Source organism: Bos indicus, chromosome 3 (assembly GCF_029378745.1).
Source record: "Bos indicus isolate NIAB-ARS_2022 breed Sahiwal x Tharparkar chromosome 3, NIAB-ARS_B.indTharparkar_mat_pri_1.0, whole genome shotgun sequence".
In the NCBI taxonomy this organism is placed as follows: Eukaryota; Metazoa; Chordata; class Mammalia; order Artiodactyla; family Bovidae; genus Bos; species Bos indicus.
The window spans coordinates 120,799,484-120,823,470 of NC_091762.1; the positions used below are offsets into that span (position 1 = coordinate 120,799,484).

The following is a 23,987-nucleotide window of genomic DNA, read 5'->3' on the forward strand; positions in this document are numbered from 1 at the left end:
TTGTGGTTTGCTAGTGCAAATAAAAAGTGTGTGTACACCATAGTGTTGTCTAGTAAGTGTGCAATAACATTGTGCCTAAAAAAATGTACATACCTTAATTAAAAAGCACTTTTTTGCTAAAAAATGCTAACCAGCGTCTGAGCCTGGTGGAGGGTCTGGCCTTGATGTTGCTGGCTGCCGACTGATCAGGGTGGTGCTTGCTGAAGCCTGGGCTTTAGAACTGGACGGCAGTCAGCATTGCCTCCCTGACTGACTTCTCCTTTCACCAATGCTTCCTCTGTAGAAAGAGAAACCATTGTAACCGCTGACCCGCAGGAGAACTTCTTCCATGATTGGAGTCCATCCTCTCCAATCCCTGCTGTTCTGTCTGCAGAGCACAGGCACAGTAGATTTTCCGTAATCCTTGAGCCCCTAGGATTTCCAGGTGGCAAATGAGCACTGGCTTCAACTTCACGTCACGAGCTGTATTAGCCCCTATCGAGAGGCCGCCTGTCCTTTGAAGGCTGAAGCCAGGCCTCGTCTTCTCCTCACTGTGAGAGTCCTAGATGGTGTCTTCCTCCAGTGGAAGGCTGTTGCCGCCACATTAAAAATCTGTCGTTCACGTGCCGCCCTCCCGAAGTCTCAGCTGGAGCTTCTGGAGAACACGCTGCAGTCCCTACGGCTGCGCTCGCTGCTTGCCTTTCCCTTCTCTGTCATGGAGACGCTTCTTTCCTTTCACCTCGTGAACCAGCTTCTGCTGCTTCACACTTCCCTCCTGCAGCTTTCTCGCGTCTCTCAGCTCTCGCAGACTCGAGGAGAGCTGGGGCCTTCTCGAGATTAGGCTTTGGTCAAGGGTGCTGCCGTCCAGGAGGGTGCAAAGACTTGGCGACCGAACAGCAACAGAGCGAACGCTGTGGCTGGTCCGACCTGTCCAGACCGCCGCACCTTCCTCCAGACGCTCGCCTGCTCGCGCAGCAGCGCTTTCGGTTGCCTCTGTGCTCACAGCCCGGCCACCCGTCTGGTGCAGGACGCCTCATTCTCACCATGTCTCGGGTTTCCATGTGCCTTCCTCACTGAGCCTCTCCGTGTCCAAGTTCCGATGTGAAGTGGAGAATTGTGACTCCCTTTCAGTTAAGCACGTGGAGGTTTTTCGGGCTGGTTGATTGGCCTGGTTTCAATATTGTTTGGTCTCAGGGGAAAGGGAATCCCAGGGAGGGGGGAGAGCGGGGAATGGCCGGGTTGGGGAGTCAGAGCATACGCAGTTTGTGGACTGAGGTCGCCTCTGATATGGATGCAGTTTGTAACTGAATTATGTTACTATTACAAGCAACTAAAATAGTGATAGGAAAGATCACGGTCCCAGACCACCATGACTAGTATAACAAGGATGAAGCAGGCACACTCGCGAGAATGACCGAAATGCGACGTAAAATAGTGATAGGAAAGATCACGGCCCCAGACCACCATGACTAGTATAACAAGGATGAAGCAGGCACACTCGCGAGAATGACCGAAATGCGACGTAAAATAGTGATAGGAAAGATCACGGCCCCAGACCACCATGACTAGTATAACAAGGATGAAGCAGGTACACTCGCGAGAATGACCGAAATGCGACGCACACAGAGCGAGCCCATGCTGTTGGCAAATGGCCCCGACAGGCTTGCTGGGTGCAGGGTCCCCACAAACCCTCACTCTGTAAAAACTGCAACACCTGTGAAGCACAGAAAGTGAACTCTGCCAGTTACTCTCAAGAGGACACGTCTGTTCACCAAGTAGCCGAGTCTGCCTGCCTGGTCTCCTGGGGTTTTTCACTCCCATCCCAGCACGAGCCCCACCTGGAGCCCGGCTGGCTGCAGGGGACATAGAGGAGGAGGGCATGTGTGTCCTTCAAGCCCAAGTAAACCAGGAGCGAGACCCCCGAGATGCTTACTTTAGGAGAGGAGGAGAGCAGGGAGCACACGGAGGGAAGCTGGCGCCGGGACCCCCTGGCACCGCCACAGCCCCGGTACTACAGCGCCTCCTCCCTTTCTCCTCCCGTGCCCACCCTGGGCAATGCTCCAGGGAGCAGACCACCCTCTCGAGGGTCCCCCGGGACTCAAGGACGTGTGAGCCCTGGGGAGCCTGTGCACGTGGCCCGCGGGACCCAGGGAGGCTCTGCTGGGCTAGGTCCCTCTCCTTGCCGGGTGTGTAGGGTGGGAGCTCCCTCCACACGGGACGTGGGGGCCTGACGTTCCTGGGGCTCTGCCTGCCCTCAGGCCCCCTGTGGGGGTTGGTGGGGGGCTTGGGGCCCGCACACCACACATCTGGCTGCTGCAGCTCCGTCCCCTGACCTCAGTGGAGGGTCCACTGGCGCTGCCCGCCTCCTGGGGTCCAGGTGGGCAGACTGCCAACCTAGCCTGAGGCCACAGCTGAGCCTGTGGAGGGGTCCTGGGGGCCCGGGGCAGGAGCTGGAGCTGGAGAAGGGGGCCGGTGGCAGGCGGGGAGATCCTGTGATCTCTGCGCTGTGGCCGCAGCCCCCAGAGGCGCCCTGGCCCCCCCACTCCCAGGGCGTCGCCTGCAGAGGCCCCGGCAGCCCTGGCCCCGCCCTTGCCGGCCGCAGGCCCCTGCTCGGGGTAGGAGGGCGGGGGCGGGGAGAGCCGCGGCCGAGCCCCTGGGGGTCAGGAGCAGACGCAGCTGCTGCCCCCGTGGGGTGGACTCGGGGAGGGCCACCAGGGGGCGGCCTCGGCCTGTGTTGAGCCGCCGGGGCGGGGCTCGGCGACGCCCCCTCCCCTCAGTGTGTCCCTGGGCCGGGGGTGTGGGCTGCTCCCGCTCGGGGCGCGGGGCGGGCCCACTCCTGAGAGGCTGGGGTCTCTGACTGCCGGGCCCTCGGCCGCCCCGGGCGCACCTCACGGGGGTCGGGGGTCGGCGGGGAGACTGGGCAGCGACTGGCGGCCGCAGGCCCCGCCCACCCCGCCCGGCTTCCAGCTCCTTGCTTTGGACCCGGGCTCCCGCCCCCAGCCCGGCAGGAATCACTCACGGCGGCTGCCAGAACTTCCCAGGTTTGGGCAGTGCCAGGCTCTTTATTTCTGCTAATTTTCCTTTAGTTTTTGAAAGGAGTCTCGTCCAACCAAAACAGGGCGCCGCTTAACCACCGGAAGCCGTTGCACTGTCTTGATTGCGCGGCCCGGGGGCCCTGGACCCCTCGCCTTGTCATTTATCTCTGTTGGCCTTCTGGCTGTTCCTCGCCGGGTGATTCTGTAGGCAGTTATTCACGGCGTGTCTTAAGCCTCTGTCAGTTGCCGTCTCACAAAGGTCAGAGCCTCGCGGCAGCCTGACTCCCAGTGTGTGTCCCGGCAGCAGGAGGCCCTCCCGGAAGCAGATGCTGGGAGGAGTTTGGGGGGCTCGGGGGAGGGGAGGCTCAGGATTTGTTGGGGACACACCTGGAGAGGGCTCGAGACAGCAGAGTTGGGCAGGAGGGGGGCCCTGGGGCTGCCTCGGAAAGGCACCTCTCGCTCCAGAGCCACGGCTCGTCTCTGCCCGCGTGCTCACTGCCCTCCGCCTCGCCGCGCCTTGTTGGACAAGCCCCTCAGTGTTTTTTCCAAGTGGTAGCCGGGGCTTAGGCGTTCTCTTCCGTTATTCCGCCTTCTGTTCCATGGTGGGATGATTCCAATTCCTCTCCCTTCTGGCTCTCTTGCCTTTATCTGAAGTTAAGCCCATCAGTGAAGTTTTTATTTCAGACGTTGTGCTGTTTCCGTGGCGACCTTCCTTGTGTCTGGCTCTGCTGGGGCCTTTGGAGGTTGCCTCCGTCCACTGTCTTCTTGGGGGCGTAGAGGGGTAAGGCCCCTCCCGTCAGGATGAGGCTCTGCTAACAGAACCCGGGGAGGAACGAGACACCCTTGGTGGGGACCCTGCGACAGCGCCTGCAGCCTCAGGATGACCTGGGCCGGCTCTGGGGGCCTCTCCAGTGATGCCCTGCTTTTTTAGGCATCATTCTGCGAGTGTCTTTCAAAGCTGCTGCCGTGAGAAGCCCAGCCTGCACACATTGGCTGGGAGGGATTGGAGAAGACATGGCCGCTGGTGGGGGACTTGGGGGGGGGCCGGGCTGAAGCCTCAGCGCAGGGGGGGCCTCAGCGCAGGGAGAGCCTCAGCGCAGGGGGGCCTCAGTGCACGGGGGCCTCAGCGCAGGGAGAGCCTCAGTGCACGGGGGCCTCAGCGCAGGGGGGGGGCCTCAGCGCAGGGAGGGCCTCAGCACAGGGAGAGCCTCAGCGCAGGGGGGGCCTCAGCGCAGGGGGGGGCCTCAGCGCAGGGAGGGCCTCAGCGCAGGGAGAGCCTCAGCGCAGGGGGGCCTCAGCGCCGGGGGGGGCCTCAGCGCAGGGGGGACCTTAGTGCAGGGCTGGGCCTGGGGCAAATTGCAGTGCTGGATTCACACACGCTGGCGTTGGCCGACTAGATCCTCTGAGGGCGATGCGCCCACGTGGGCCTGAGAAGCAGAGTCAGCCCCTCCCATGGGGTCTGTGAAGGCCTGTCCGTCCCATGGCGGCCGGGGGTCCTGACCCGGCCGCTGCCCCTCATCTCAGCCACTCTGCTCTCTGCCTTCTTGTCACAGACGGTGCTGCACCGAGTGGGGCTCCTTTGCTAGAGGCCCCTGAGCCCCCCCGTGTAGCACCCCGGTTCCCCCACCCTAGTCGAAACTAACCTGAGAGAGTCCTGGTGGGGAGGGCAGGGCTTTGTTCTGGGGTCCGTGAGCAGGGAGGTGGGCTGTGTCTTTACACAGACATCCCCACACCTGGTGTTCGGAGTCTCAGCCCTGTTTGATCAAGTTCCAGCCTCTCTGCTCTTCCCTGTCTCCGGTCCTCAGGTCCCCCGTGAAGGGCTCTGTTGCATCTCTTTGGCGGGTGGGGGGCAGGCAGGCCCTCGAGACAGGGGAGGAGGGGTCTGTGCAGGTGGAGAGGGGTCCCCTGTGCTCGTGCTGCGGGAGGGGGCTGGGCTGAACCCGAGGGGTGGGTGCGGGGGGCTTGCCTGCCTGCCTGAGGGTCTCTGGCCCGTTGTATCCTCTCCCGTTTGTGTGTAGGAATAATCACTGTTGTTTATGGATTTTATGAAGTGAAGTGAAAGTTGCTCAGTCGTGTCTGACTCTTTGCAACCCCATGGACTAGTCCATGGAATTCTCCAGGTCAGAATACTGGAGTGGGTAGTCTCTCCCTTCTCCAGGGCATCTTCCCGACCCAGGAATGGAACCCAGGTCTCCCTCATTGCAGGCGGATTCTTTACCAGCTGAGCCACCAGGGAAGCCCAGGGGTTTTCTGAGACGTGCTTCTAATCGATTGCCCGTGAAGGGTGAAGTGTGGTGACACAGGCCCTGCCACCACTGTGCCCGCAGCCCTGTGGCCTCCGGGGAGGGGTGTCCAGGAGCTGAATCAGACTGGCACTGCCTCCCCTGTGTCCTGGGCAGGCATGCGCACCTGCGGGCGGCCCCACGGCCCTGCTCAGCCGCCCTCGGTGACCGCCCAGGTGGGCGATCCCAGCCCGCCCCCCCTCCTGGCCTCACGCCCGGGCCTCCCCTGCTCCTCGGGGCCTCTGCAGCCACATTCAGGAAATTCTCTCCCAGTCATTTCCACCCTGTGTTCTAACGGGTTTCCCCACCTGAGGCTACAGAGGATACGGCTAGTTGGTACAGCTGTTTCTGTAACAATCAGCACAGACTTAAAGACTTTAAAGAGCTCAGATGAACTTCCTTCCAGCTCTGGAGTGGGTCTGCAGCTGAAATTGAGGTGTCCTCAGGGCCGTTTCCAGATTCCAGGGGCCATGAACCCTTTGCTGTGGTCCCTCTGGTCTGTTTCCAACTCTCATCTTCTCTGACTCTGACCTTCCCATGTCTGAGAGGGGGTTAGCAGTCAGGTAGGAAGGCCAGAGGTCCCAAGCAGCAGGAGGAAATAAACTGCAAGGGGAAGACTCTTTTCTTTCCCTCCTCTATACAGAATTAAAGAAGGCTTCTTTTAATTCTGTGTTGTCATGACAACAGTTGATTCTGCCGGAACTTAGCCTTGAGCTGCTAATGCCTCAGTAAACCAATGCATTTTTCTTGTATATGTCTGTTAGTTGCTCAATCGTGTTTGACTTTTTGCCCGCCAGGGTCCTGTCTATGGAATTTCCCAGGCAAGAATAGTGGAGTGGATTGTCATTTCCTTCTCCAGGGGATCTTCCTGACCCAGGAATTGAACCCGGCTCTCCTGCATTGCAGGCAGATGCTTTACCTTCTGCGCCTAAGCTATGTTAGTGAGACTATGTATTTGCTTTGGAATGAGTGTTACTCATGGAAATGTTAAACGATGTTAATGGAACTAAGTATTTGCTTGGAAATCCGCCTTTCTTCAAGACACATGTCAGTTGTCTTATGGCTGAAGGTGACTCTGCTTGTGCCGTTCTATCTCAAAATGCACGTTGTGGGAGACGGACCCGGGGCAACTGTTTCAGTATTGAGCTGTTTCATGTATCTGACTAGCAGCTTGCTGCTGTTGCTGCTGCTAAGTCGCTTCAGTCGTGGCCGACTCTCTGCAACCCCATAGACGGCAGCCCACCAGGCTTCCTCGTCCCTGGGATTCTCCAGACAAGAACACTGGAGTGGGTTGCCATGCCTTGCTAAAAACTAGCAAGGGGGCACTCTTTCTGTCCCCTTCTGATGACTATCTCAGAAGCTGTCTCTTTTATACTTCAACAAAACTTTGCTACACAAAAGCTCCGAGTTATGAAACCTTGTCTCTGGCCCCAGATCCAAACCGTCTTCTCTGGAGGTCACCAGTCCTGGCTCAGCTCATGGCTCGTGGCCGCAACCTTTCACCTCCCACTTTTTCCCAGCTTTCAGTTCAGTTCAGTTCAGTCGCTCAGTCGTGTCCGACTCTTTGCAACCCCATGAATCGCAGCACGCCAGGCTTCCCTGTCCATCACCAACTCCCAGAGTTCACTCGGACTCACGTCCATCGAGTCAGTGATGCCATCCAGCCATCTCATCCTCTGTCATCCCCTTCTCCTCCTGCCCCCAATCCCTCCCAGCATCAGAGTCTTTTCCAATGAGCTTTATTGAGATATAATTAATATAATAGGTTGTGTAAGCTTGCGGTGGTGATTTGATGCATGCACATGTCATGAAATGATTCCACAATAAGGTTAGTGACCATCTCCATCACCTCACATAGGTACCTTTTTTTTTTTTTTTTGTGGGGATAACATTTAAGACCCACTCTCTCCACAGCTTCCAAGCACATGGTGCCGTCCTGTAACTAGAGCCCCCAGGTTCTGAACTTAGAGCCAGAATTTGTCCTTGACCAGCATGTCCCTGCTCCCCCGCCCCCAGCAGCGGGTAACCATCAAGTCTCTGCACCCTTTCCCACCCTGCCCACGTGTCAGTGAGGCCACAGGGCTTCCGTCTTTCTCTAGCTGGCTTTGTTGTAGTTGTGCAGTCACTCAGTTGCGTCCGACTCTTTGCGACCCCATGGACGGCAGCACTGCAGGCCTCCCTGTCCCTCACCGTCTCCTGGAGTTTGCTGAGACTCGTGTGCACTGCGTCGGTGGTGCTGTCCAATCATCTCTCCCTCTGTCTGGCTTGTTTCAGTTTGATGTTGTCAAGGCCCAGCCCTGTCATCACAAACGGCAGGGTTTCCTGCTCACGGCTGACGAGTTTGTACGTATACATGCCGCGTCCTTGCTGCCCATCCATCCGTCTGCAGACCCTTCGCTGTTTTGTGATGATGCTGCGGTGCACACAGGCACCGGCGTCCCTCTGAACCAGTCAGCTGCCTCCTCCTACAAGGACCCGGCTGTTGACGCTGGTCCTTCCGGAATGATGCCCCGTCTCAAGACCCCTAACTTAACTCCCTCTGAGAAGTCACTGGGTGTGAAGGTCACAGGCTCACACGTTCTGGGATCAGGAGGTGGACACTGAGGAGGGCAGCGTCTCGCTGACCACGGTACGGGTCAGGTGGCCCCGAGCACTCTGCACAAAGTCTCTGTCTCCCCGGGAGGAGAAAAGTCTGCTTACAGCGCTGGGTTGCGTCCTAGACCATGGCCTGCTCTCTGCGGGGACCACTCGGCTGCAGCCCAGTCTTGTCACTCACTGCTCCCTGAGTGGGGCCGGGGGGGGCTGACTCCCCACCCCGACCCCGCAGACTCTCGTCCTCTGCACAAGGGTGGGGCCTGCGTCTTCCTCACCCGGACGTGTCCACAGATGCCCCTCGGGGCCTGGCCGATCCGTAACCCCCCTCCCACGTCTCCCCTGCCCAGTCCTGCCAACCTCTTGCCTTCTAGGCCCCATGGCAAGCACCCTGGACCCCACTCTGATGGCCCCCCGTCTGCCCCTGGGGCCTGCTGCTAAGGCCCTGGGACCCATTCCCTCCCAGGAGTGGAGGCCCCACAAGGGCTCCCCCTGGACTGGGATCCAAGAGGGAGTGCTGGCGGGGGAGGGCCACGTGGGTTGGTGGCTGCTGTGGGTTCGGGGTGGCTGGATGGAGCCCATCAGTCAGAGGCCGACCTCCCTCCTCCGGCCTGGGCGGAGGGGCCCATGGACCGCTCAACTGTGCCAAGCGTGGGTCAGGGTCCCCCAGGGAGGAGAGGGACAGCAGACCCCAGTGGACAACACTCGAGACCGGGGACCCCAGAACCTTGGGTGGGAGAAGTCTGTTGCCCCCACCAGGACCCAGCATGCACCTCCCTGGGGGCAGCGTGTCTCTTCAGACGGGCAGCCTCCCTGCCCTAAGCCTTTTCTATTGGGATGAAATTCATGTTCAGTAAAGTGTGCACCCCCAGGGCCCAGCTGAGGACCGTGTGTCGTGTAACCTCCACCCAAACAAGACCTGGAGTGTCCCCACCCCACGTGGCCCCCAGGCTTCTTGGTGCTGGGTCCCTGCCCAGAGGGGACCAGGGTCCCACTTCCGCCAGGAATGGCTGTGCCCCTTCTGGGATGTCACCAATGGCACCTGCAGGATGGGCACGTCTTCGTCACCTCCCTGCCTCCTTTCACCACACCTGCATTGATACACATATGAACAGCTTGGTCTTTGTTATCTCTACTATTTTACTATCGGATGTACCACGACTTGTTTATCCATCTTCTGTTCTGGGGCAGCTCTGGTGATACCAGTTCAGGACCTTTTGTTGTTCCAGAAAGCCAGGACATTTCAAAGATTAATGGAGTTCCATCAAAAAGAAGCTGGTTTGAAAAGGATCTCACTGGTCAAATCTGTGAGAATTTGAGCATCCGGAAGAGGGATGCTCAGGGTTGATTGGCTGCACCCAGTTTATGTAAATCCACGAATCTGTGGTGATACTCAAACGAGAGAAAGCATGAGAAGGGATATAGTGCAGAAGTGAAGCCAACTCTTTCTTTTGATTACTGGTGTCATAAGGGACAATGTAACACTGCCCTGCTTTCTGCTCCCACTAGAGTCAGTCTAAGTAAATCACTCCAGTCATGAGGAAGGCCCGCTTGGAAAAGGGACGCTGTCTAATGAACATGGAAGGGGGACAGATTAGCAAGTCCCCAGTGTCAGGTGCTGGAAGTGAGCCCTGGGACAAGGTAGGGCTTTGTGATCGGACCCTCAGAGGGGTGAGTACTGGGGACCTGCGCTCCAGGCATTGTGAGGGGTGTGTCTCCTGGACGCTGGCGGGTGTAGGCTCAGTCTCACTCAGAGGGCGCCCAGGTGCTGGTTTTGGTGGCAGGCCATCCAGCCTCTGTGTTTAGGTCAAGCCCCTTGCTCCCTTAGAGACAGTTTCTGTCTTTGAGGAATGAGACAGGACGGGCGAGCAGAGCAGTGAGTGCACTCGGCCAGGGGACTGTCCCCAGGGCTGGTTTTCCCGAGAGCTGCGGGAGGGGACCTATTTGATGTGAGTCTCGGTCACACAAACCTGCTCTCACAGGAACCGGGGACAGTCGAAAAGGGACTTGGCATTAGCTGGTGTTCAAGAGTCTTTATACTTTTCTGTTAAGTACAGTAACTTAATTTTGGCTAGTCTGGGAAATGCTCTTATTTTTAAAGATGAATGCTGAGGAAAGAGGCATGGTAAGCACCGGCCACCTCTAGGAGGCCTTCCTCCTGTAACTGGCCCTGCTCTTGGTTTGCCAGGTCCCAGCATCACCGCCCCATCCAGGGGACCCTCCTCCAGGAAGCCCCCAGGGTGCCACCCAGGGATCTAAAAGTCAAAGACCAGCCCCGTGTGAGTGCTTCTCTTCCCAAGTCGACAGCCCCTCAAACCCTCACCCGCATTCCCGGGTCCAAACAGCTCTGAAAAGCACAAGTTTTCTTTGTAACTCACATGGCAGCAAGACCCTGTCATGTTCTACTGAGAGGAAGTGGTAGAAAGATGACCATGTTATCAGGGGGTTTCTGGGCTGAGGGTTGTGGTCCTGCCAGAACAGGGTATGCTCCGAGTCCCCCCCCAGGCCAGGCAAGGAGCCCAGGGACGAGGACCAAACCCAGGGACGAGGACCAGCCCAGCGGAGGGAGGCCCCAGCCCCGGAGCTGTGCCTGGCAGTCCCTCAGCTCCCGGACCCAACTCAGCTCTGGAGGACGAGCAGCCGTGGACTCAGGGCCACAGTGACTATTCAGAGTGTGTGGTTCTGCTCAACATAGTTGAATCCGGCAAACCCTTCCATGGTTTAGCAGACCAAAGCTCAGTTAGCTAGCGGGCCTTGTCCCGTTGTGTTCAGATAAGTCAGAGCCGAGCAGCCATGCTGCTTTGGAGAGAGCTGACCGCCCAGTGCAGGGGCCCGGCTCTCTGAGGGTGGCAGGAACTGCACAGAACCCCTGCAGCGGGCGTCGGCCCCCACACGATGGCAGACGAGCCCTCACTCCGGGCCACCCCCGCAGTCCAGGCAGCCCAGGGGACCCCCAGCCCTTGGGCCGCATGGCCTTCCTCAGCTGCTCCAGGTCCTGGGGGAGGGAGAGGCCTTGTGGACGGAAGAGACTCTCTGTGTCTCCTCCAGGCTCTGCTCCCATTTTTCTGTGTCTCAAAATCTCCTCCAGAAAAAAAAGAGTAGGTGTTTGAAATCCAGCCCCTAAATATGCTCTGCACACATGGAAAATTGCAAACGGGCAGGGCGAGAGGAGGGCTCGGTCCAGAGCGCCCAGGTGCGGCCCCGCCCCCTTCCTCGGTCGCCGCCCCCTTCCTCCGTCGCCGCCCCCTTCTTCCGTCCCCTGCATGAAGCACCGTCTGGTCTCGGGTGTAGCTCAGCTTTGGGGACAAAGATCAGTGGCGGAGAGGCTGCGGCTGGTGAAGAGCCTTGTCTCCATGCCACCCTGGCTTCTGCCACGAGGAGGAAGGTCAGCGGGTCACCGCAGCGGGGCGGGCCCTGAGGACGGGGTTCCGCGCCAACACGCCCGTCCCCCAGACGGTCCAAGCAGACGTCTCTGTTTATCCGTGTTGACAGCGCGGAGCTCTAAGCACATCATCAGATGAAATTACCCTGGAGCAGCTTGGGGCTTTTCACGTCTTAGTGACGGGCTTCTATTCTCCAGCTATTTTTAGGGCCATTAATCACCACATTCCCCGCGTGTTCATCAGTGGAATGTCCTGAGTCACGAGCTCTGATGGACAGCTTGCAGGGTGGCCCAGGAACGTGCGTCTGCAGGTTGGTGTTGCGCCGGGCCTTCTGTGGGCCCTCTCCACGGCCATTTGGCTGAGTCACGCACCTGTATTTGTGTCCGATTCCAGACCTTTTCTGCTGGATATCCACTTGTGGTCCAGTCTACTGAGGACAGCTCTGGAAATGCCGTGGATGTCACGTGGCCATTTGTGTTGGCGTTTTTTCCTTTGGTTAAGTCTCTGGAGAAGCTCCGACAACCCCTCCCTGTCCTTGCCAACTGGATCGGGGGTCAGAACAAAACAGAACCCAAACCCAACTGTTGTAGAGTCCAAATCTGTACTGTTCACTACACAACAGCCCAATAATTGGGGAGATGAGTTGTGGCACAGAACAGCGACTTTACTCAGAAAGCCAGCAGACGGAGACAAGGTGGACCAGAGTCCCCAAGAGCGTCTCGGCGGACTTAGAATTCAGGACCCTTTTATTCTGAAAGGGGAGGGCGTTTGGCTGCTTGTGGTGGGCTTCTTGCTATGGGACTCCTTTGTTCTCGCAGCTGCCCACATAGGTCAGGTCACGATGTTCCTGTAAACCTCCAACGGGAAGATGTTATCCTCTGTTCTGCAACTCTTTATCTCTGTATGAATGAGAAAGTATTATGCCTGTAAAGGTCAGAGGCTTGAGAGTGGGCTGACCTGTGTATTTCAAGCTGTGGCCAACATTGCTAACTCATAGCGAAGGCGCCGGAACACAAAGGTTAAAGACCTGAGGTGGAGTCGGATCTGTCCTCCCCTTTACACTATCTGCAGAGACGGCACAGCCGGGCCCCAGCCCCCTCCCGGGAGTCCTGCCCTGCCAGCGAGGTGCCCTGGTGGCTCCCACTGTGGGCCGTGTGGAGGGGGCACAGCCCCTGCGGGCATCTGGTTGGCTCCCGGTCCTCCTGTCTCAGCCTGGCCTCTGCTGCGGGCTCAAGCCCCCTTCTCATCCGGGGTCCCGGGGAAGTCACAGCCCCCGCTGGGGGGACAGGCAGGGGTGACACTGAAACACTGAGTCCCAGCCCTACCGGCCTCTGCGGCCTCCGGAGACTGTGCCTCCAAACCCAAGTGAGGAAGAGGCTGTGTCGCTTCCTGAGATGATGTGGTGGTGAGTGAGGACTTTGAAGGGACTTGGGGAGCACACGGCTTTACACAGCTTCACGTCGGGCACTGTCCTTAGGCTGAGCTTTTGCAGACATTTTGATCAAAGATGAATTAAATTGTGTTCAAATTTGCCCAAGTCCCCACAGTCCGGAGATTTCTTTCTAACTTACTGGAAGTTAGTAGCATCATGTTCACTTTTAGTGTGTGTACATTTTACAGGTATGAATAAAAATGGTCACAAAACATCCACTCATCTGAGATTTTATTGGGCGCTTACATCATGCTAGAGACACAAAACCACGTGGGGGCTGGGCGGCCACAAGGGCGGTGCGGGGCTGCAGGGAGCTGCGCTCTCAGGCCGCCAGCTGGTCCCCGGTGCGCAGGGCGGGGGTGCCCAGCGGGGCTGGCCGCGGGGGCGCCTCCTGGGAGCTCTGCAGCATCTGGTTCCTTCTCTCCAGCTGCCGAGCCCACTCGTCGCGGAGCCTGGGGGAGGCCGTTTGGGCTCAGTGAGGACCCAGCACACCGGGCTGCCCGAGGCCCGTGCCCGGTGCCGGCCCCGTCTCGTCTCCTAGGGCCACGCCTGCCCACCAGGAAGGGCCCCGTAGGCTCCTCCCAGAAGGGAAAGTGCAGCCAGGGGCAGGCAGGCCCCTGCAGGACCAGAGGCCAGGATGCAGCGCCCCGGCAGGCCTGCCCCACCCAGCACCACAGGTGGGCCCTCGGGAGCTCGCTTCCCGGGTCAGGGGTCTGTGGTTGGGACCACAGCACGACTCCCAGTGGTGACCCGGGGGAGACAGGCCCGCCGAGGGGTCAGGCCCCCGTAGACTGAATATGCCCTTGGGCCCCATGTGAGCAAGGGGTTTGGGTTGGAGGGAGCGGGCTGGGATGGGAGCCTGGCCTGGACCCGCCTCCGGGACTGTGGGGCAAACTGGTGGGAAGCGCCCACACAGGGAGGAGGGCGCCTCCCCCGAGCCAGCAGAGAGGCCAGGACAGCCCTGACCGCCTGGGGATGAGGGCGGAGCTGCTGCTGCCCAGGGGCGGGGCTGGGGGCGGGCTGAGGCCATGTCACCAGCACGTCTCCCCTGACAGGTGAGGCTGTCAGCCCCGCCCAGGGCCTCAGTGACCGGCGAGGCAGTGCTGACCCGAAGCCTGCTCCTGGGACCTTCCCTCATGGGCTGAGACCCAGAATGTCCTGGGCCTGATGGCACATGAAGGACAGGGAGGAGGCCACGGAGACCCAGCAGGGATCCTGGGCCAGGAGCCCTTCAAATGAGGGTTCTGTGCCAGGACCTGCCCCCCAGGAGGCCAGGGGAGGACAGTGGCCAGCTCTGGGGGCCACACGGTGTGGACAGGAGGCGCCGCAGCCGCACACCTGTGCCGAGTGGCCAGAAGCACTGGATGGGGGGGGGGCAGCATGGCAACCAGACCTCTGGCCCCTGGCAGGGTCAGTACCCAGGCTGAGCCCTCCACAGTAGCCAAGAATCCGCCTTTCCAGCCTAGCTCGCAGGGCAGCAGCTGCTGGTGCTATTTGGGGACTAAGGTTGGGGCCACTTTGGAGGTTTCTGGCCATCTGAGACTTTGTCTTGGTGCAAATTATGTGCTAACATTCCCTCTTAACTGTCCACTGAGCAGGGTCACCTAGGACACTCCCCTTAGCACCCACGGGCCCCTGCATCCACTCAGGAAGAAGGTGGGGTTGGCTTTGAGTCTGTAAGTCAAGCACGTGTGTGACAAGGAGCAGGATGGACTTGCTGATTGGTTGCATCCAGCGGGAGCAAATGTCAGAAAACAGATGAAATCAGATGAACTCTGCAGGGCAACTTCCTACAGGGCCCTCAGGAGATTGGGAATGAAGGGATGGGGTGATGGAGGGATGGGTGATAGAGGGAGGGGGTGATGGAAGGAAGGGGTGATGGAGGGAAGGGATGATGGAGGGATAAGGTGATGGAGGGAAGGGTTGATGGAGGGAAGGAGTGATGGAGGGATATGTTGATGGAGGGAAGGGGTGATGGAGGGAAGGGGTGATGGAGGGAAGGGTTGATGGAGGGAAGGAGTGATGGAGGGATATGTTGATGGAGGGATGGGGTGATGGAGGGAAGGGGTGATGGAGGGATAAGGTGACGGACGGATGGGGTGATGGAGGGATAAGGTGATGGAGGGATGGGCGAGGGATGGATGGGGTGTTCTTCTCTACCACTACTGAACAGTGATGTGATTCTGAAGCTGAGTTGGCATGGCTGATGTTCAGTGGTTCATACCCACTCCTCAGGTGACACTGATCTGAGGGTGGGAAGCGGGTGGTGGCGGGGTCTCTAGACTGCATCCTGAAGGCTGGCAGCCCCGGTACAGGTGTGTCTCTGTGCCCTCAGGTTGCTGGCACCGAGCTCACCTGTCCAGGGCGCTCCTGCGGATCCTCATGTCCTCCTTTTGCAGTTGTTCCGTGTGAAGCTTGATTTTTTTCTCCCAAAACATCTTTAGCACATCAGCATCATAGGTTACCCTTCCGTGGTACTTCATGGTGTAGCTTTTGCTCATGTTCTGGATAAAGGAGAATGTGCAGATCTGTCATGCTGTGCTGTGCTGGTTTGAGAGCTTACCAATAAGAAGGCGGCTCCATCCCAGACGTTTCCCTCACCCCCTTGCACCTTCCTGGGGGTCAGACTGTCAGGGGGCTCACAGAGCATTCAGACCAGCGGGCTTGCCGCCTTCTGGACTGGTTTCCTAGATTAGGGGAAGTAGCAGTTGATGGTAAATCCCATTTGGGGCCTTTGGGCATTTGGAAACTTAAGTGACAGCAACTCTTCTCTGCTTCTCATGTGGGTGATCCCAGGTGGAGATGGCTGGGGGGTGTGTGGTGCCCACACAGCAGCGGCCCTGCCTGAGCCCCGAGTGGCTGCTCTGTGCGTCTGACCCCAGGACGGCAAAGCACGACGGAAGTGACTAAGGCTAAGTGAGGTCACCAGGGGCCCTGACCCGGAGGACCGGTGTCCCTACAGGGGGGTGGTCGGGACACAGACCACAGAGGGACACCCCGCGAGGACCTGGGACCCGCCAACGGGTGAGGCCTCAAGGGAAGCCGCCCTGCCCACACCGGGTCTTGAGTTTCGCCTCCAGGATGGCACACGTCACCTTCTGTTCCAAGTCTGTGGTGCCTCCCGGCTCGTCACTGTGCTCACCGTGTCTCCAGCGTCCTGATGTCCGCCCTGCACACCCACCCCTACGCGCCTTGTTCTGACGCCCCGGTGCTGGGTCTGGGCCTCCTGGTGCACTTTTGAAATACACACTGAACAATGCGGGACCCTCACCCTCTCCTTGGGGAACCCACGCTCTGGGCCACAATCCACCTGCCCTCCTCACCCAGGACGGGGTGCCAGACAGCCAGGGACGGCCCTGTACCTCGGGACCCCTGGAATCCCACAGGCCTGCCCACCCTCCGCCTGCCTCCCCTGGGCCTTCCCACGGAAACCACGCTCCCTCTGCCCCGCCACCCTCCCCTGGGGACGGTGAGGGACAGACTGTCCGGCGCGGCCACAGCCTCATGTGCTGGCCTTGCTGCGTCACGTCTTCCTATCAAGGCCCCGCATTTCAGGAGGCAGGGTGGACACTGGTCCAAAGAAGCCTCACGGGAGATCCCAGACCCCCTGTGGACCCCTGGGACCAGGCAAGGTCATTCCAAAGGCACCCCTGGCATAATTAGGAACTGAGATCGAGGTAAGATCCCGGGGACAGAAAGCGAGGTTTTTCATCTGGAACTGGCTGTTGTTAAAACCTCCGACCGTGGGGACTGCAGGACCAACCAGGCTCCCTCCCAGCAGAGGAGGAGCAGATCGGGGGCAGCAGTGGATGAAGCCCCCCACCCAATGGTGGCTTCTCTGCTACTCCGTGCTTCTAACCACGCCATGAAGAAGGGGCCCAGTGCGGCCTGCCTCTGCAGCTCAACTCTTAAGGCACGTGTGGGCTTTCAAACCCCCTAAGCTGGTCAGACTTGACCTTGAGAATTCAGTCTCAAGCACAGGTGTTTGTCCTGAGCTGGCGTTTGTGGTGTGGGTTGTATGGTTCCCGTGGTTGGCGTGGCTGGGAGAATCCGCCCCCAGCAGGACCCTGACCCTGCTGAACCGGCTGCCGTTTGTCACGGGGTTTCTCGAGGGGCCAGAAGGAAACTCTCACCCTGGGCTCAGGCCCACATGCCAGATGCTCTTGTCTGAAAGGATGGAGAGACGACTTTGGTTAGAGAAAGTCTGCATCTGCGTTTGGTGGGAAGATGGTGAGATGCACAATCTGGGACCTTTGTTAGAAGCTATGGGTACAGGATGCCTGGCCTCTGGTCCTCCAGGCAGGCAGGTCATTTCTCTGCGTCCGGGTGAGGGGTCGGCTGAGCAGAGCTGTGTAAGTGCTCGGCTCCTCGAGGCCAAGGGCCAGGCCACGTGTGGGACTGAGGCCACGGGTGTGGAGACTAGTGGAGCCCCTGTGCAGAAGAGCCTCCCTGAGCCCCCAGTAGCCTCAGAGTACAGGGTCGGGTTTCAGCACCATGCCCGGGCAGCCTGAGGTGCGAAAGGAGCTCCCGTGTGTGTTGCACGCTGCATGTGTGTGTGTGGGTGTGAGGGCCGGGGAGCCACCTCTGGGGCCTGCACACTGGCTGACCCTTGGGACACAGGGCTGGCTGTGGGCACAGCTGTGGGCAGCTGCAGCCAGAGCCGGGAATCTGAAGGCCACGAGCCCTGGAGGAAGACCAGCCCAGGCCCACGTGTGCACAGCGGGAGCCAGGGGAGGCTGGCTCAAGGCCTGAAGATCTTCCTCTGGAAGCAGGTAGGGGCCGAGTTCCCTGTGACTTGGGGGCCGGGGTGCAGGGCAGGAGCAGGGGTGCCAGCGCGGGAACCAGGAGAAGAGAGGGAAACGACCCGCCGCCCGCTTCGGGGTCCAAGAGCACTCGGAAGACCAGCCCTCTGCACTCGGGCACAGGGGGCTTATGAAAACTAAAGGAGAAGCTGCAGGCTGGCCGCAGACCCATTAGAAACGGCTCTAAGTCTCTGGAGCTGCCTGCTTGCTGGATCGGCGTTTGCAAGGCCATGTGACTAACCCCAGTGCCCCGAGCCCAAGCCTGCACCTGCTGGGGTGTGATGGAGGAGCAGGGAGACATTCGCAGGCGAGAAGGGCAGGGGGTGGAGCCAGCAGGGTCGAGGGCTGGGAGGGCGGCCGTCCCGACCCGCGGGGGACGGGGTGGGGGACAGGCTAGATTTGGGGGCAAGAGCAGCCCAGCTGGGGCCAGGCTCCACTGTGATGGTGAAACTGCAGGATGCCCTGGGCCCCAGGGGAGACCCCTCCTCACTCACGGACTCCGTGTGGCCACCCCCCTCGGCCTGGGGGCAGCCCCTTCCGAGCCCCCAGGGATGAGCCCTGCTCCGCAGTCAGGTCTGCACCGTGAGGACCCCACCCCTTCTGACCGCCCAGCAGGGCCGGTGTCCCTGCAGGAGGTTGGAGGCTGCGCACGTGTGAGCTGTGTGGGAGGTGGCAGTAACAGCTCCGAAACCAGCAGTGCTGGGGGCCCAGATGGTGGAGAAGGAGGACCCTGAGCTCACCTCCTCCCACAGACACTCAGAGCAACATTAGTGAGAGTGGCCAGAAAACTAGCAGAAAGGGGGACCCAGGACTGAAGACATAACAGACCCACAGCCAGACAGGCAGCCGTGGTGGGGACACAGCGTATGGAGAGCTGCAGCCTGCAGCCAGCAACTCACCAGTGGGCCGGAGTTCACAGTCGCAGAGGTTCCCCCAAGGAGCAGGTTGGTCTGAGCCCCTCGTCGAGCTCCTCAGCTTGGGGTTCCTGCAGCAGGAAGGCGAGCTCCCAGAATGTCTGGCTTCCTTTCAGGAGAGCTGGAGGGCTGCGGGAACAGACTCTGCTTGCCAGGCTGGGGAGACCCGGGGTGGGGTGGCAGTCTGCAGGAGCCAGGGTCAGACCCCCGACTGATCCTGGGGTGCCTCTGGGGAGGCGGGGCCCCGTGGACAGCCCTGGGGCACAGATGCTGGCAGCAGCCCCTGTGGGAGGCTTGTGCTGCCAAGTGGGCACCAGCGCTGGCCGGCACCACGTTGGAGCCCTCCTCCTGGCCTCCGATGCCAGCGGCTTAGCCAGCACGAGCTGTCCGCACCCGTCCTCTCCTGCCCACCACTGGCTGGGCACCACGCGATTGGGGAGCTAGCCCTGCCCACAGCAAGTCCAGGGGCCAGCGCCAGCCCTGGGGGCTCCTCTGGCCCCACATGTGGCTGCTCTCGGTCCATCCTGAGTGCCCCCAGGTCAGCACGTGGGGGGCTGGCCTTGGCCGCCAGTGGGCCGGCCACTGTCCCATGCCCCACTGGGGCCACACAGCTCACTGCTCAGGAGGCCTGCCCTGCCCTTCAGGGGGTCTGCCGCAGTCAGCCCCCCCATGACAGGAGGGTCTTTGCAGCCCACAGAGGGGCCCTCCGGCAGCATGGAGCTCTGGGGACTGGAGGGGGCATGCCGTGGGCCCCCAAGGACATCTCTCACCTAAGGCCTCTCATCCAAGACTGGGAAGAGTAACCAAATAGCCCAACACATAGAAACGAACACAGAGAGTTTGGCAAAAGCAGGACGCAGAGGACCTCAGGGAAAGAACTAAACAAGGTAAGGGTCAGCCGTCTACCTAGTAAGGAGCTCACGGTTACGCTCACAAAGATGCTCATGGACGCAGAAGAAGGATAAACAGTGAGAACTTCAACAGGGAGATGATGTAAAGAGGAACCAAAGAGAGCTGAAGAAAACAGTTGCTGAAAAATCCACCAACACGAGAAGGAATCAACCGATTCGATCGTTCCAACAGCAGAGGAAGGGGTCTGTGATCTGGAAGACGGAGTGGTGGAATCATCAGAGCTGAACAGGAAAAGGAAAAAAAGAGTAAAAAATGAGGCTAGTTTAAGAGACTTCTATAACAACATCACATACAGGGGTCCCAGAATGAGAAAAGAGGGGAAAAGGAGCAGAAAACTTCTTTGAAGAAATAGTTGCTGAAAACTTCCCTGACTTGGGGAAGGAAAAGGACAGCCAGGTCCGGGAAGCACAGAGAGCCCTAAACAAGGACAACTCAAAGAGGCTGGCATCAGCACATTATAATTAAAGTGGCCAAACTAAAGATAAAGATAGAATCTTAAAAGCGGCAAGAGAAAACCAGCTAGTTACCTACAAGGAAATGCCCATAAGACCATTAGCTGACCTTTCAGCAGAAACTTTGCCAGAAAGAAGTGACGCTATATGTACTAAGCGATGAAGAAGTGACGCTATATATACTAAGTGATGAAAGGGAACCTAAACCGAGACTACTCGACCCGGCGAGGCCATCGCTCAGATCTGAAGGGCAGAGAAAAAGCTTTACAGACGAACAAAAGCCGAGAGATTTCAGCACCACTAAACTGGCCTTACAAGAAATGTTAAAGGGACTTCTCCCTTTAAGTATGAAAGAAAAAGAAAAAAGACTCAGTGGTAAAGGCAAACATCAAGTGAGAGTAATGGAACAGCAACTTATAAATCTAGTAGGAAGTTTAAAGACAAAAGCGTTAACGTCATCTATGTCCATCATAAGTGGTTATGGTGTAAAATGAGATGTCAGCAAGCTAAACGTGTGGGGGGTAATAACGTAGGGTGGTTAGAATGCATTTGAACTTGAGGTCATCAAATTAAGTAGTCACGTATTTCTACTGGTTGTTATATATGAACCTCATGATAACCACACATCAAAAGCCTGTAACAGACACACAAAGAAGAGAAAGGAATTCAAACATGATATTAAATAGTCATGAGGTCACAAGGGAAGGAAGCAAAAGAAGCAGCAGCAAAAAGAACTGCAAAAGCTATCAGAAAACAACTAACAAAATGGCAATAAGCACATACCTATCAATAGTCACTGTAAATGTCAGTGAACTAAATGCTCCAGACATAGAGTGGCTGAATGGATGGAAAAATAAGACCCATCCTGCCAGATGCTCACTTGCACTATAAAGACACACACAGACTAAAGGTGAGGGGATGGGGAAAGGTATTGCGTGCAGACAGAAATGAAAGGAAATCTATTATATCAGACAAAACAGACCTTAAAGCAAAAACTGCAACAAGGCATGGAGAAGGCAATGGCACCCCACTCCAGTGTTCTTGCCCGGAGAATCCCATGGACGGAGGAGCCTGGTAGGCTGCAGTCCATGGGGTCGTGAACAGTCGGACACGAATGAGTGACTTCACTTTCACTTTTCACTTTCATGCATTGGAGAAGGAAATGGCAACCCACTCCAGTGTTCTTGCCTGGAGAATCCCAGGGTCGGGGGAGCCTGGTGGGCTGCCGTCTATAGGGTCCCACAGAGTTGGACACAACGGAAGCGACTTAGCAGCAGCAGCAACAAAACATAAAAAAAGTATATTACATGATGAAGGGGCCAATCCAGTAAGAAGTTATAACAATTGTAAATATGTTTGCACCCAACATGCTGTTGCTGCTGCTAAGTTGCTTCAGTCGTGTCCGACTCTGTGCACCAATAAAATGGATAGCTTAGAAGAAATGGGTAAATTCATAGTGTTAATAACATACAATCTCCCAAGACTGAATCAGGAAGAATTAGATCAGGCTGACTACCGGTAATGAAATGGAATCAGCAGCAGTAACAAACAAACCAACCACAAAAACTGCTGACAAATGAAAGTCCAGGGCCAGATGGCTTTACAGATAAATTCTACAAAACATTAAAGAGTTGACACCTGTATGTCTCAAACTAGTCCAGAAGATTAAAGAGGCAAGAATGCTTCTTAATTCATAATATGATGAAGTCAGCCTCACCCTGATACTAAACAGACCCCACACAAAAGAAATGGGTCAATATCCCCTCTGGGAATGGTGAGGACCCCGAGGAGAGCATGGCCCATGGCCAGCCTGCCCGCCACTGCCCTGGGGCCTCAGTCTCTCCTGGTCGCAGCCCAGCTGCACACACGAGCGTGGCCCTGGGCCTCTGTGTCCGGCACACACGAGCATGGCCCGGGGCCTCTGCAGCAGTGACTTCCACACGTTCACGTCCAGGGGAAGCAGAGCCTCGGCCTGCCTGGATGCAGGGCCACTTCATCAGCCTGGCCTTTTCCTCTCGCCGGCCTGCTGACCTGAGTCCAGAGGGAGTGGGCTTGGTGGAGGAACCGCTCCTTGTGAAGGCTGGCCTGGGCTCCAGCAGGCTGCAGGAGGAGGGGGCCGCCTTCCATTGTGAAGGCCCTTGGTCTCTGGATGTGGGCACGCCTGGTGTGCATCTCCCCGAGCCCTGCGCTGCCCTGGGAATGCCGGCCATCTTGGGGCTCAGGGAGCAAACAAGGGGGCTGTCTCCCCTCCCGGGACAGCCCTCCACTCTTGAAGTTTAGCCTGTGAGCCTTTGCCTAGCCCCCCTCAAAGATGCATCACCCTGCTGGGGGCTCCAGAAGGTTCTGGAACCAGGCCCAGGCAGCCAAGGACAGGGACCAGGAGCATCTTCCAAGTGCTTCTTGTGACGTCACAGGGGTATTGCTGCCGCTCGGGAGGCAGGAGCGAGGCCAGCCTGTGAGGGCCGTAGAGGTGGGATCTGAGGGGGCGGGCGGGTGACCACTTTGTGGGGGCCCTGTAGACCAAAGAGGCTTAGAGAGGCAGCAGTTTGTCCCCAAGGGCCGAGTCCTCCAGAGTCAGGGCAGCCAGTGATTACGTGGCAAAAGCTTGGGCTGACAACATGGGAGGGCTGGGGGTGCTGAGCGCGTGGGCGCATCCACTCCACGGATGGCCTCTCCTCCAGGAGGACGGGGCTGGGCGCTGCGCTCATTCAGACCCGGGGGGAACCTGGCACTTTAAGGGGAGCTCGGCTGCTCCTCTCTCTGGGGCTTCCCAGAGACACGGGGTCTCAGAGCTCTCACCCCAGGGAAGCCCAGCTCAGCAGGGCAGCCCTCCAAGTCCTCATAGAGCAGGAACACAAGCAGACGGACAGACAGACAGACAGACAGATGAGGCCACCAGAAAGCAGGGGGTGGTGGACACAGACCCACCGCAGTCGGCCCTGGGGTGGGAAGCAGGGATAGGGAGGCTGGGGACGGGGTGTCCGGAATTCTGAGTGGGAAAGGCTGCGGACGAAGGCAAATAGACCCCCAGCAGACGCACATGTGACCCAGCTCCCACACGTGCCCACGGCGGGCTCACCCGCATCAGCCGGGGCTTACTCTGCGGTCCTTCCCGGCTGCTCAGGCTACTTCTGCGGGCGGGCGTCCTCCTGTGTCCCCAGCGCCCGGGCTGAGTCTGCCCCTCCCCTTTATACCGGCGCGGTGACCCGGGGCCTGGCGCTCGCTCAGCACTGGGAAAGATGAGCTGCCTTCCGTCCGGTGGCCCCTGGAGGCGCGATGGGCCCCGAGGGCAGTGGGGAGTGTGCCCGCACTGGCTCCTGCAGGGATCGAGTCAGCACCGCTTTCTCCTCTGGTGGCCTGCTCCTGGGACCCCTGGAGGCTGAGGTTTAAAAGAAACAGCTGTCATCAAACCCCCTTTATCCTATGATGTGTGAGCGAAGGTCTCCAAACAGTACAGGATTAGCTCTTAGTAAAGCAGCCAGGCGTAAGTAGCATTTTTCTTTTTTAAAACACTTTTGTTTTATATTGGAATATAGTTGATTTATAGCTGTGATAGTTATTTGTAGTTTCTGCTGTATAGCAAAGTGATTCAGTTATACACATACATATATCCATTCTTTCTCAGATTTTTTTCCCATGTAGGTTAGATCAGAATATTGAGTAGAGTTCCCTGTGCTTTACGGTAGGTTGTGTCTAACGGAGTGTATCTGCTAATCTACAATTTCTAATTTATCCTCCCTTCCCCCAGCTCTCCCCTTTGATAAACATAAGTTTGTTTTCTATGTCTGTCAATCTGTTGCTGTTTTGTAAATAAATTCGTTTGGATCACTTTAAAAGATTCCACATATAAGTGATACCATATTCGTCTTTCTATATTTGACTTCCTTCATTTAAGGTGATAATCTCTAGGTCCATGATGTTGCTGCGAATGGCATTATTTCATTCTCTTTGGATCCACTTTCTAGAGTAATGAAAATAAAAACAAAAACAAATAAATGGGACCAATTATACTTAAAAGCTTCTGCACAGCAAAGGAAACCATAAACAGAATGAAACAGCAGGATGGGAGAAAGTATTTGCAAATGATGCGACTGAAAAGGGATTAGTCTCCAAAGCACACAGCAGTTCAGGCAAGCGCAACATCAAAAAACCGAACAACCCACAACAAATGGGCGGAGAACCGGAATGGACACTTCTCCAAAGC

At 57.8% G+C, this 23,987-nt stretch overlaps 1 protein-coding gene across 3 annotated transcripts; it reads right to left on the reverse strand.

Annotated features, from left to right (window-relative positions):
* Positions 1–12,923: 12,923 nt before the first annotated feature.
* On the reverse strand, positions 12,924–23,415 carry FAM240C (family with sequence similarity 240 member C). Of its 3 annotated transcripts, none has more exons than XM_070787099.1 (4): positions 22,883–23,415; positions 18,405–18,548; positions 15,059–15,207; positions 12,924–13,155 (listed from the first exon to the last, which is right to left on the reverse strand). In XM_070787099.1, exons 3-4 carry the CDS (start codon positions 15,202–15,204, stop codon positions 13,026–13,028), a joined length of 276 nt encoding a protein of 91 aa, XP_070643200.1. In that variant the 5' UTR covers positions 15,205–15,207; positions 18,405–18,548; positions 22,883–23,415; the 3' UTR covers positions 12,924–13,025. The 3 variants fall into 3 exon arrangements, with proteins under 3 accessions (XP_070643200.1, XP_070643199.1, XP_070643201.1); XM_070787098.1 differs by having other exon boundaries at positions 22,863–23,415; XM_070787100.1 differs by lacking the exon at positions 22,883–23,415 and having other exon boundaries at positions 18,405–18,772.
* Positions 23,416–23,987: the final 572 nt, after the last annotated feature.